This window comes from Micromesistius poutassou (assembly GCF_964030765.1).
Source record: "Micromesistius poutassou genome assembly, chromosome: 1".
Classification (NCBI taxonomy): domain Eukaryota; kingdom Metazoa; phylum Chordata; class Actinopteri; order Gadiformes; family Gadidae; genus Micromesistius; species Micromesistius poutassou.
This window is the reverse complement of record NC_140271.1, coordinates 9,484,259-9,498,401: the sequence shown is the minus strand read 5'-3', so window position 1 is coordinate 9,498,401 and position 14,143 is coordinate 9,484,259. Positions and strand designations below refer to the sequence as shown.

At 40.7% G+C, this 14,143-nt stretch overlaps 1 protein-coding gene across 1 annotated transcript; it reads right to left on the bottom strand.

Moving 5' to 3' along the window:
• Positions 1–6,438: 6,438 nt before the first annotated feature.
• Positions 6,439–13,762, bottom strand: LOC311385152 (uncharacterized protein). The gene is made up of 8 exons (XM_084488711.1): positions 13,649–13,762; positions 8,452–8,549; positions 8,108–8,242; positions 7,539–7,687; positions 7,301–7,437; positions 7,114–7,207; positions 6,852–6,975; positions 6,439–6,669 (listed from the first exon to the last, which is right to left on the bottom strand). The coding sequence occupies exons 2-8, from the start codon at positions 8,543–8,545 to the stop codon at positions 6,521–6,523; spliced, it is 882 nt and encodes a 293-aa protein (XP_084344837.1). The 5' UTR covers positions 8,546–8,549; positions 13,649–13,762; the 3' UTR covers positions 6,439–6,520.
• Positions 13,763–14,143: the final 381 nt, after the last annotated feature.

Genomic DNA, 14,143 nt, shown 5'->3' with positions numbered 1-14,143 from the left:
AGACGCTTTTATCCAAAGCGACTTATAGCCTACGTACGTTTGTCAAAAGAAAGAAAATAAATATATCGCTGTCGGTACAGTAAGGATGTTCAAACCAAGTGCGAAGCGCCAACAATTGTTAGCTGCTGTTGTCTGCAGTTCTAGAGTCGGAGTCTGTGGGAATAAGAAGACAGTTTAGATGCAGACCTCACCTATTGTTTGAACAAGCATGGCTTGATCTTTTGGTTAATGGTTAACCGATGATAAAGACGTTTCTTGTTCCTGATAGGCTAGTCATACTAGTACAGATTGTTGAAACCAAACAGGAAACATAAATGGGTTATGAAGTGGGTTATTAGTAGGAAATGTTGTAGGGTATATGCAATGAAACATGTTTAAAACTTCAGCTAGAAGAGGGGTGTGAACGATGCATTAAAATTAATGGCATAATCGATATTATAATTAAAATAATATTTATTTATTCTAAACGTTATTCATATCCCAATATTTAAAGATTTAAGAAGCCTACATATATAACATAATATAGTATAAGGTAGGTCCAATTAAGTAGGTGAGCTACTTGCGGGCCATTGTAGCCATCCAAGAACATTGTTTATTCAACTATACTGGTGACCAGTTTCAGCCTACACATTTGATGAAAAGTTAAGAGAAACACACCTTTGTGGCTTTCAGACATTAGGAATAGCCTCTGATGTCCGAGTGTCAAATTCTACAAAGTCAGAGACTGTGTGCAAGTGCTCGCGCGGGAGGGTCGTCAGAGGGGCCGGTGAGGTTCCCACCGGCTGCGGGCCATCCCGAGGAAAGGCTCTGTGTTCGCCGAACGACTTTGGAGTGCGGTTCCTGAGAGAATGCAGTATCCCGTGGGACAAGCGCCTTGAAAGACTCCTCACGGTGCCCTTGATGCCCTCGGTGGCGGGTTTCCTAGGAGGTAACCCAATATCATCCTCAAGTTCCTCAGGGGGCACCTCGATGTTGCCCGTGAACCAGAACACCCACCAAATGAGACTGAGGAAAATGATAATGGCGCCAGCGTATATTAAAAAGTCGTAGAAGAAAACGTTGGCAAAAACTCCAGTGAGAAGAATAAGCATGCCCAGTATGTCGAAGGATATAGCCAGCCAGAACGCACACGCACAGTTCCCTAGTCTCCGGTAATTTGATTCCATATTGAAAGGCTAGACAGACACCGGCGGTGATCCGTCCACCGGTCTTTTCCACCGCTGTCCAATGTTTTGTGTTATTACCCTTCAAACTTTTCCAGTCAAATTGCAGGTGAGGTATTGATCGCGATTTCCTTTGGTCTACAATGTGTAGGGTAACGTCACCAGGGGGCGTGGCGGCAAGGTGAGCGAGACAATGGAAACCATCAGTATTCAGACAGATGGCTATTCTACCTTGTGCAAACTGGGGCTTTTACTGTAGGCCTAAGTCTCAGGAAATTCAGGATTTTTTGGTGTGTAATTTCTCTAGCATTTTTATTTTCAATTGACCTGCATTCATTTGGACAAAATGTACATAGAAATTCAATAATGGAATTTTAATCTTAATTTTCGTTGCAAGTAGGCCTATTGGCCTTCTCTGACAATATTAAAATAAGAGTCCAAAATACCTTTTAAATTTCCTTTTCATAGACCAACTCTGCATTATGGGTTAAAATATCAAATATTAATTCAAGTTGGACTATTTAATTCAGTGGTTCTCAAACTTTTTACCATGAGTACCACCTTAGAAATGATTTGGCTCTCCAAGTACCACCGGAATTAAAATAAAGTTACAAAGAAGGCATTAATATTAATAATATGATTTATTATTCACATAACTTTACTTGACTGAACAACCAACTGTAGACTATGTAAACTCATGTATTGTATTTAAACACTTGCAACGAGACAATACTAACAACAGGTCAGAATATAATGTTTAGGTTTGAAGGAGAATGTAGCCTACTCAGGCACAAATTGAAAATTAAGAATAGTAGGCCCTACTGTGACCTTCTCAAAGTAATCCTGGGGAATGTACCCATAAGAATAATAATAAAAAAGAAATTGGTAATGGCGACTCTGGGCCTATCATGCTTAGTGAGAGGGGTGTGCGTGGCTCTGTGAACAGAGTTCTGTGATGTCTGGGTCGATTGAGGTTAGCTTTAGCCTCAGACTTGGTTCATGATGTTGTGTCAATAAGCTCCACCTGTGTTGCGCAACTTTACCGTGCATTCACGTCGCAGCCGCGATTGCATTTGGATCACGGCAGTGTTTCCCACACAGGGGCCTCATGTAGGCCTACAAAGCTTGCTTACGCACAAAAAAGCTGCGTAAACAACTTCTCACGCAAACGTTCGGATGTACAAAGACTGACTTGACGTGAGAAAGTGCGGTTCTCCACGCAAACTAAATGCCTGGCTTACGCACATTTCTGCTGCATTTTGTCAGTTGGCGGCACATAGAGGCAATGCAGCGCAACAACATTAGGCCTACTCGATCACGAGTCATGAAGTAATATTGCAATATGAGGCTAGTTCAAAGTGGATTTGAACGTCGGGATGTGTGATCTTAAATGCACTTCAATCATACATTATTGTTGTCGAGACGCATAATGTGACACTGTTGTTGATATTAGGCTAAACGTAAACAGACCCATAAAAATATATATTACTATTGGAGTTAAAAGGAAATTAAAAGGAAGCCCCAGCAATATTATTTTCAGTAATGACTTGTTTATTAAACGTTACATATTTCATGACCACGCATGACATCGCTAATGGATCTCTCTTCACGCATATGTCGTCAGATTCTTGACTGCAGTATTATTATTTGATGTTGCGTGGAGTAAGAACAAGCCATTGTTACTTAAATTCAATCTATCAATGAACCAGTCGGTCGATTTCGAATTATGTACATATTATTGACACCTTGGGTGTATGGGAACAACCAGTCAGCATGCATCCAAATAAATGAGAATATAAAAGCATGCGCGAAATGTGGCAATAATCGATAGGTGTGATGGCAGTGTTGGCCTTGTTAGAAGATGGTCGCATTCGAAATGAAGGGTTGTACCAAGACAATTATGATTTTTTGGGCAAAAGTGAGCCGATCCCAAATCACAGCTGCCATCCTTTGCTCAAATAGGGCGAGCTCCCCGACTCCGCCCGCTGCCCGTCTGACCCACACTTCTCCGGTGGGCAGACACCTTTCTTTTTACGTCCACCTTGATGTCCGACCACTTTTTTTTTATGTCAGCCAGAGTTCGGCTTTCGGCCCCAACCTCGTTGACCGACTTGGCAACATTTTCCCACGCCAGTTTTTTGCTTTTGGTGCTGATTCCGGATGAAAGAGAGCCAAACAAGATCTTATTTCTGGCCTCTACCTCCGAAATCAGCACCTCCACCTCGCATTCACTAAAGTTATTTTTTCTTCCTTTCTCCATTTTCTCCTTTCTCCTAACGAGCGCACTACTGCAGGTTTATTTATACGAATTAGCATATTAAATGAGGGAGGAGACTGGGTGGAGAGACGGGCTCGTGCACGTGCGCACAATTTCACGTTAATTGGGATGTACAAAGAGAATCTGCGTGAAATCGTGCTTACGCAAGGATTGATACATCCGGATTTATTTGTGCGCAGCAGCTTTCCAAATTTTGGCGTCCGCAAAGTTTTAGTCAGAAATCCACGCAAGTCTTAGTACATGAGGCCCCAGGTAGCAATGTGTGGCGGATTTGTTGAAGGGGGGGGGGGCATTATCGTTAATAGAAAATGCGGATCATTTTCTTTCTCGTGTGTCTCGTTTTTCGCCCGTGCCTAAAACCGCAGCGCATTTGAAACTTGTGTGGCGGTGCGGCTTATTCTGCTTTTTTAAATAGGCTACATAAATGAAAGGCTTGCGGTTTATCCATGATGCAGCCTGTATGCGGGAAATTACGGTAGGCCCCGACAGGGCGAACCGGACCCCGACTTGAAGCGGCGGTGTCTTCTCCCTTAAGGGGCTTATTTTAGATAATAACCGGCGACGTTCTATAGGCTACATTATTACACGGCTACTTGCCGAAACGAAAAAATAACTTCACACGGTGTGTGAAGTTGTGTGAACCACGTGACTGTGGTTTTTGGGGAGGGGAGGGGTTTGAGCCCATCCGCCATGCTGGTAGCACGGTTGCCAGGAGAAACGTTGTCAGAGCGGCATACAGACAGATGAGGAAACATAGACGCAGAGACGCAGGAGAAATTACGATAGAAATAAATGGAGAAGAATAAGGCGAAGGAAAAGGGTCCTTACAGGAACAAACTCACTACCAGCGCCAAGCAGAGGTATGAGGAGAAGCTGTCAGACTTAAACAACGTCGACCCATACGAGCTACCTGCAGCAGAATGGGACAGAGACCTGGGGCCTCATGTACTAAGACTTGCGTGGATTTCTGACTAAAACTTTGCGGACGCCAAAATTTGGAAAGCTGCTGCGCACAAATAAATCCGGATGTATCAATCCTTGCGTAAGCACGATTTCACGCAGATTCTCTTTGTACATCCCAATTAACGTGAAATTGAGCGCACATGCACGAGCCCGTCTCTCCACCCAGTCTCCTCCCTCATTTAATATGCTAATTCGTATAAATAGGCCTGCAGTAGTGCGCTCGTTAGGAGAAAGGAGAACATGGAGAAAGGAAGAAAAAATAACTTTAGTGAATGCGAGGTGGAGGTGCTGATTTCGGAGGTAGAGGCCAGAAATAAGATCTTGTTTGGCTCTCTTTCCTCCGGAATAAGCACCAAAAGCAAAAAACTGGCGTGGGAAAACGTTGCCAAGTCGGTCAATGAGGTTGGGGCGGAAAGCCGAACTGTGGCTGACATTAAAAAAAGTGGTCGGACATCAAGGTGGACGTAAAAAGAAAGGTCTCTGCCCACCGGAGAAGCGTGGGTCAGAGCGCAGCGGGGCGGAGTCTGGGAGCTCGCCCTATTTGAGCAAAGGGTGGCAGCTGTGATTTGGGATCGGCTCTTTTTTGACCAAAAAATCGTAATAGTCGCGGAACACCCGTTAATTTTGAATGCGACCATCTTCTAACAAGGCCAACACTGCCATTGTCAACCTATAAAGAAAAAAAAAAAAGCATGCGCAAAATGTACCGAAATATCGGTAGGGCCTACATTTCGCGCATGCTTTTATATTCTCATTTATTTGGATGCATGCTGACGAAGGTTGTATCCATACACCCAATGTGTCAATAATATGTACATAATTCGAAATTGGCCGACTGGTTCATTGATGGATTGATTTTAACTAACAATGGCTTGTGCTTACTCCACTCAACATCACATAATAATATTGCAGTCAAGAATTTCACAACAAATGTGTGAAGAGAGATCATATGTCATGCGTGGTCCGGAAAATATGTAACGTTTAATAAACAAGCCATAAATAATATTGCTGGGGCTTCCTTTTAATTCCAATATTGACAATTTAGTTTTATGGGTCTGTTTAAGTTTAGCCTAACAACAGTGTCACATTATGCGTCTCGGCAACAATAACGCATGATTGAAGCGCATTTAAAATCACGCATTCCGACGTTCAAATCCACTTTGAACTCGCCTCATATTGCAATATTACTTCATGACTCGTGATCGCGTAGGCTTAATGTCGTTGCGCTGCATTGCCTCTATGTGCCGCCAACTGACTAAATGCACCAGAAATGTGCGTAAGCCAGGCATTTAGTTTGCGTGGAGAACCGCACTTTCTCACGTCAAGTCAGTCTTTGTACATCCGAACGTTTGCGTGAGAAGTTGCTTACGCAGCTTTTTTGTGCGTAAGCATGCTTTGTACATGAGGCCCCTGGACCTTTAACCACCTTGCACATATATGGACATAGTGAACTACTTGGTTTTTGGCATCAGTCAATATACGATGCAAGAATTTAAAAGCCATAAATCGCTAGAAAGCTATGAGACATTCTGCTGTGGTTGGGTGCAAGACCTGGGGCCTCATGTACACAGCAAAAACTGGAGTGTTGAATCAACTCCCACAGAGTCAATTTTAACACTTTTTGCGGGTTTATATAGCTCCACACTCTACAGAGTTAAATTAACACTTTCAAAATAGTTAATTATTTAACACTGTACCTAGAGTTACTTTTTAACTCCCTAGACTGGGTTGAATTAACACTATATCGAGTTACATTAACACTATATCAGAGTTACTTTTTAACTCCCTAAACTGGGTTAAATTAACACTATATCGAGTTACATTAACACTATATCAGAGTTACTTTTTAACTCTCTAAACTGGGTTAAATTAACACTTTATCGATTTACATTATATCAGAGCTCCTTTTTAACTTCCTAAATTGGGTTAAATTGACACTACATAGTTAACAGTACAATACAACCATTAAAATGACAATTCCAAGAAAAATGCATTTTCAAAAACACAATTTATTTTAACTTTTCCCCCAATGCAGTCAGTTAAAACATGAGGGTATAATGTACAAACTTCCATCTGCTTACCATTTATTTTAAGAACTTTCCCCCAATGCAGTCAGTTAAAACATAATAAACGAGGGTATAATGTACAAACTTTCAAAAATTACGGAACTGTCTGTTGTATGGTTGAGCAAGGAGATGGCTTCCTGGTATGCATCCCCATCAAGCTGCTGGTCAACAACAATGGACCTGCGCACATTTGGGCCTCCTGAAAAAAAGCACACAATTCTTTCAAGAAAAAAAAACAAGAAACACCCTAGATGAAGTTGTAAGAAAGAAAGAAAAATGAGGGGTACTTAGAGAAAGAAAGACAGTTGCGTAGAGATAGATAGTGCCGTAGATAGATAGATAGATAGATAGATAGATAGATAGATAGATAGATAGACTGACCTCCTCCTGGGGAAAAGCCAGTGGGGCTACTTGTAGATGCATGTCCTCTTCGAATCTTTCTCTGAATCGTTTTCAGACGCCAAGAAATGTATCCGGTGCTGCTTGCAGGATCATAGAAATGTTCCTAAAATGGAAATACATTCAAAATTAATGTGATGTCAACCTCATAAGCTACTGTGAAATTTCAGAATCTAAATGTTACTGTAATGTAGACAAAACATGAAAATTATGTAAACAGAGAGTACAATAATAATGACTATACATAGCCTTTCTTGGAGTATGGGTCTTTGAGGGACGGGAACACTGTCACTATCCCAAGAGCGTACTCTTCTCGAACAGCTTTGCTGGGGAGTTGCCTGAGAAAAGATCAAATTAGCATTAATACAAGGGCCAAGTAGTTAACTTGTTAATAAAAAAAAGGATAGTACAGACAAATAGAACACACATACCCGTGTTTATCAATCATGTGTGCCACTATTATATTGACCAACTTTCTTCTGGTAGCATCTGTTAGAGTTTGTGTTGTGTGATACTCTTGGAGGACCTCTTCACCACCTGAGCTGGTACCAAGGACATCTTCAATCAACTTTGAAAAAGAAGCAAAAAAACAAATGTGATAAACTGCCTTTCTAGAGCTTAAGGATGACAAATGTTGATTTTAAGAAACCTGTGAGTACTTAGCACAACCTTTCTAGCAGATGCTGCAGTAAGTGGGCCCTCAAGTCTTGGTTTCTTCCTAGGAACATCATCTAGGAGTATAGTTGATGTACTTGCACATGAACTGAAGCTTGAATCAGAATAATCGGATGGAGAGGACAAGGAGCAATCGGAAAATTCTAAAAAAAAAAAAAAAAAAAAAAGGGGGTGGGGTGTTTATTTGCAGTATACAAGCCAACGGCACACCATAGACTCAACTCATTTAATCAATTGATTCTCAGTCTTGATAGGCAATTCAGAAATATTTTCAGAAATTGTTTTAAAGGCATGAATTAGATTAATCAAAAATACATTTGGTATTCATGTTGGATTTATGTCAGTTAAAATGACATTTAAACCATTTAATAAAAGTCAGGCTGAATGTCCCTGTTGTGTAACCACAAAGAATGATATTGAATATTTGATCCACCTTTAAGTGTATTAAATGACTTAATTCTGAAAACATTAAATTGAAATTGTTTACTGTATTTCTGTACTTATAAATTTGCATTAGTGTTTTGCACATTGCATTATGTAATTTACCCCTTTACATTTCTCACCGTCATTTGAGAAAACTGATAGAGTCACATTGCCTTGGCTGACAAGGTCACTGAAAATGTCCTCATCAACTTCTGTCCCTGTTGCATCTTTGTACACTAATTTTGCGTCAGGTGGCAGGCAAAATCTCTCGATGACTGGAAAAGACAAGATACATCTGAGTGGACCTTTAAGCTAGCACTGATCTTGCCTCATTTCACATTCAATAATTTAATCCACCACTGTAAACAAATTCAGAGATAATCCCCTGCATAAAATACATTCCCTTTTCAGTCCAAATCTTAAAAGAAAGGGGCGTTGTTCTGCCCTTTATATCAAACCAAGCATAAGTAAAACAAAAACAAACCTTTGTCATGGAACTGCACAAAATCAAAACATCCATCAACCTCATCCAACTTCACATACTTCTGCTGTTGGCAATACCGAACCTGGATCAGCATTTTTCTGAGACATGCAACAACAAACAAATGTCAGTAAACACTTAACATGCAAGAAATAATTATTTAACACTCACATAAACGTTGTGTATCATGCAAGAAATTGTTTCATTATTAATTTCACTGCATGTCTAAGATTAAACCACATTCAGCAGCTGCTGGGAGGCTGAACATGCCACAGCAGGCCCAGTGGAAACGCTCTCATTGATGAACGTGGCAGCGACTAGCTGTAGTGACTGCAGCACATGCTACCGTAATTAACATTTACATTTGAGGCAAAACTGATTTATTAAAACATTCCCCTCTGTTAAAAGCTGGTTTTCAGCGACCAAACAAACACAACACAGCACCAGTAAAGTTTACCCTTTTTAGTCTGACTGCCCACTACTACCCATTAATCAGAGTTATTAACCCTCAGATGACCCCTAGACATTTATGTCCACCTGGCACTCTATCCTACCCCCCCACGGTCAAAGGAAAGGTCACTGGGGGCTGATTTTTGGCAAGGAGGTGTATTTTTGGGTCACCTCTGAATGTCCCAAATTTCAGAATGATAGTCAAATTTTTGGGCTCGTAATGAAAAATAAACACGTTAAAGAGCAACTTGCAGGTTTAATTTATATTCTACTCAATGCATGATATTGTCTGAAAAGGTCTTCTAAAAACGTAAAACGTAGAAATTACTATGTTACACAAAACGTAAAATATATAATTTGATGAAAATGCGCCAATTTTTAAGCTATCGTTGAACCCCCTAGCAACAAGTCCTATGACGTAGGCAGAGGCACTCCCCTTCGCGCGCCACTCTCTCACTGTGGGTTTCGACGTAGTACGAGAGCGGTAGCAAGAGACAGATTGCGTTTGCGATTGAGTTTAGTCATGGTGAATTATTGTGTTTGTGCAGGATGCACGAATTCCTGCCTGACAGAACATCGTGTCCATCATTTTCCGTCAAGGAAAAGCAAGGCTTTTCGTTTGTGGGTGCGTTTTGTGGAGGTGAAGAGAGCAGACTTCACGGCAGCGTCTGTCACCGTACACTCGGTGATTTGTAGCGCTCATTTCACTCCGGAGAGCTATCGACAAGGAGATTTGTTGGAGTCTCAGATGGATTTCGGAATAAGGATCATGTGAGGCTGATCGCTGATGCTGTTCCCGCTGTTCACTTGATGGTTTCAAGTTCAAAGCCGAAGGATCCACTTGAAACCGACGCGGGCGGGACTGGAGGACCGAGTGCTACCACTGCTAGTGCTAGCAGAAAGGCTTTGCACCGAAAGCTGTCTCTTAGCCGAGTAAGTCTTACTTTTACCTCTTTTAACTGCTGTTTTGGTGATTTCCTAATGTGTTAGTGTATTAATGGCGGAATAGAGAAGTGATTTGAGCATTGGGCAATCCTCCAGCTAGTTAGCAACATAGGCCCACAACACATTTGGCTATTGCATTAGCAAACATTTTGTAGCTGATGACGTGTGTTCCGATATCCATACTTCCATAGTACACTATCCGCACTCACTAAGTGCGCTGATTTTCAGATGTCAATGTCTTCCAAAACCATGGTGCACTACCCAGAAATTCCCGCAAAAAAACTCTTTACGTGTAGTAGCTATAAAAGCTACAAAATAACTAAATGAATGCAGGCTATGTGGAAAATGCTCGTTGAGTCCACACTTCGCGGTTTGACCGTTTTGAGTACACCATCCCGGTCCTTTCAGTACACTTCTATTCGCCCCGATCTGAATTGGAACGCCCTACCTACTCAAACTAAGCATAGTGAGTGCGGATAGTATGGATATTGGAACACGGCACATAGTGACATGGTTAGCATAGTTCTAGCCCAACACTCCCGTTTCCCCATTCGGTTTTGTATCCTGTGTTACTCTCAAGTGATTTCACAATTTATTTATTGATAAATTCTCTGAAATCCCATATGTTTGCCCCTCAAGTTGACAGACAATGTTGCTTAGGGTTAATGGATGAATCTGGCTACATCTAATGCAGTAACATAGTAGCACACACCTCATTGAAAAAGGTCCAAATTGTTCATTAGAATTACATCACATGGAGGATCGCCTCATGAAACGTGATTAAAGTAACCTTAACCTCTTGCTGGAATGTACTGTATTGCCAGCGTCAGACCACTTTTCTTTTTGTTTTAGTTGTGGTGCCTAATACTGAAGTGTACCTTTTTCCTATAGACTTCTCTTAGCAGTCCTCCATTTCAATGAGAATGGAGACAGAGATGTATCCCGGACAAACAGTGGTGAGGCACGCTACGCGTTATCCCAGGTTTCGCAAGGGTGGCTGGGTTGTCCGACCCATAAAAGAGAAACCATCATATGGTGAGAACTTCATTCAGTTTCTAAAGATATTTTTTTAAGTCTAGTCAAATTTTACCTGACTCAGTCAATGAATTAACTATTCCATTAAATGTGATCTCAATATTTCTTTCCCTCATCTAGAATATGCATCGGCCCTGATGGTCTCACTAAGAGAGGCATACATGAGGTCACCACAGTCCCTCCAAGAAGACAGCAACATCCTGTCCTCAGCTGCACCTGCCCCCCTATCCACACACCACAAGATCGCCAAGGATGAGGCAGTCGGCCACTATCTTCAACGTCATTCACGTTTCAAACAATAAATACATTGTTTACACCAAGGCATTTAGTGTGTTCATTTTGTTAAAGATGTATGTTTATTTATTGATCATCCCCCATATGCCGGCCATTTGAAACCTCTGTATGTTCCCCCTTCTTCTGGAAACTGTCTCCTGATTGCAGCCACAATACAAGCGGTTATCGCCTTCCTGATCTCCCTGCCCAGAAACCCATGTGCCCATCGGACCACCTGTCTAGGCTGTATATCGGAATTGCCTAGAATGAGGGGATAAAAATATTTGATGTAACAGTTTCCATTCTATTCAATAATTAAGTGTATGTGTACATTTAATTAAATATCCACTTAACTGTGAGCATCAAATGCTAATCTTTTGACAGTTTGTTAATTGTGTAGAGAACTGACAAGTATTGGTGTAAGGTGGATAATAATAAGGTAGTATAATTGTATTGTAAATTAGTCTTGTGTAAACATACTCTGCTCTGCTGGTGTGGATAGCGCCATGCTCCTGCCTGAAGTTGAGGTATGCAACCTGCAGCGAAAATGGGTTGAGGCAGCAAGCATCAAACCCGGGATGGAGCGTCAGGCAAGTAATGTCCGTGGCTGGGACTAAATCCTGCACTAGGGCTCAGTAAGCATCCACCTTTGACAACACATGCTGTCCACTGCCAATGCCATAGCCTCACAATGTCCACAAAGGCACCTAGCCAATAAAACACTAATCAGCCGTTTGGAGAAACCCTTCTTTCTAATTTGGCCCCCTCTCCTTCCTTCTAGCAGGCAAAATTGTATACTGGATTTTCAGACAGTGAGATATGATTGTTAGACTGTTATTGTAACTTTGGTATTGACATTATCTATGCATGTAGTCAATATAGCTAGCAGCTAGTGCTAATCAGCTTGAGCTTCCTTGTCTGCGTTAAAATCTCAGGTTGTACGTAAAGACAAAACGTTGCTGGCTTAAATTAAGACAATCTTCATGGATGTTTAATCAAGAACAAGGTCGTAAGTATGTTTGTTAAAGCAGATTTATTGCATAACACCAATGTATGCTCGTTGGCGTGCGTTTCTTCCTCAAAATCCATGTTAACCGCGCTTGGACTTGACTGGACTCCCTCGCGCTACGTCATTTCCGGTCGGCGGTTTCATAGAGACGGAAGTTATTTTCATAATAATATCACAATTTTAGCTCAAAATATCGTTTTAGAATGGTTAAAAAATTATTCAGTCCTGCACATCTAGTTGTGTTATCCTTAATATACACTATTCTATGTAATGGTGTTTAACCTGCATGTTGCTCTTTAAGGATCCTTCGTTGGACATAAATGTCCACCTCCGCCTATGGGATTTTCAATGTATTTTTGAAAATTTTTTTTAACTAACAGGTATCACCATGTAACGTTCCAATTTTATTACTCACATTTAGACAAACATTTTTTGTATTACAAGTTTACTGAAATTTTATGTTTAAATATGTAAATGAGGCAATATCTAATGAAATATTCACTGATTTATTTACATTTACATTTACAGAACTGAAATGGATAAAGCTATTTTCAAAATTCTTTTTTTATTTTGTTGACATATTTGTGTCTAAAGTTTTCCCCGAAGGAATTTTGGATATCTCTTTTTATCACTCTGTAAATGAGAAAATACTGTCAATACCGTACAAAAAATCATATTTCGCCATATGCGTATGAATAAAATGTTGTATGAATGATATATCAACAATCCACTTAGAAAAAAAACCTTCAGAATATAATACAGACTGGAATAAAGAATAAAAAAATTTAAAAATTTTTTTTCTAAAAATAAATGAAAATAGAGAACTCATGTGTTGTTGCTGCAACAACAACAGGCCGGGAAGGGGTTAAAAAAATTTGTAACCCATGTCAAAAGTGGTTTTTATGATAGGTCAAGATCCAGCCTTATATGTATCACAAAATTTTTTGGAGTAACTGATGTCTAAATGTCTCTTACTACAAGTTGAAAATTGTGTCAAGGGGTAAAAATTGAAAAAGGCTGAAGGAGCACCTGAGGGTTAACCACACCTGTATGATCAGAGCCTCGGACACTCTGGTCTCGGTGCAACGGTAACAAGTGTATGGTCGGAGAAATGGGAAGAGGGAGTATTGGGCAGTCGGACTGATGCCATGGACCCGCCATGAACTTCAAGTTAGCTTGTTAACCTGTGCTAACGTTAGCCCCAAACTATATTCGACAGTTAAATATGAAGCCTTGTTTTTACAACCTCTCAAGCACGCGTGAGACTTGGTAAAATGCAACGGATAACATAGGAAACCGGTTTTTTATTGTTAATGTTTATTTTTTAGCAAGTGGTAGTGGTGAAGTTAACATTGCATTAAAAAAAAAAATCCAAACATTCGCTGTCCAGTGCCAACCACAAAAAATGCTTAGCAAAGTTACATAAATATTCTCAGCAGATGTTTAATTCAATGTTATTGTTCCTACAAGTTTGATTTTGTAGCTTACCTCTCGTGTAAAACTCCAACTCCGCATCCATTCCTGATTCCAGCAGCGAAATAAACGACGGTTGACCACGCCACGCACAGAGACTATTGATTGATGCACGGGTTCACCCTGCTGAAAGCCCAGGGGCATAACACACGGGTTTACCTGGACTGAAGCCCAGGGGCCTATCAAGCAAGTTAACTCGGCCGAGATGCACTTTACATCTCTACAGAGTTGATTTGCTTAGGTTTGAATAACTCTGTTAAATAACTCCAACACTGAACACCATTTTAATCAGAATGTGTTAAAATGACACTTTGAGAGTTGAAATCAACTCTGACATGTTTAACCCTGAAATTTCAACACTCCAGTTTTTGCTGTGTACAAAGACTTGCGTGGATTTCTGACTAAAACTTTGCGGACGCCAAAATCTGGAAAGCTGCTGCGCACAAATAAATCCGGATGTATCAATCCTTGCGTAAGCACGATTTCACGCAGATTCTCTTTGTACATCCC

Coding starts and splice junctions, on each gene's coding strand:
- LOC311385152 (XM_084488711.1), bottom strand. CDS start 8,545: ATGCTGATCCAGGTTCGGTATTGCCAACAGCAGAAGTATGTGAAGTTG. Junction 7,208..7,300: donor CACATGATTGATAAACACGG/GTATGTGTGTTC, acceptor ATCTTTTCTCAG/GCAACTCCCCAGCAAAGCTG. Junction 6,670..6,851: donor TGGCTTTTCCCCAGGAGGAG/GTCAGTCTATCT, acceptor GCTTTTTTTCAG/GAGGCCCAAATGTGCGCAGG.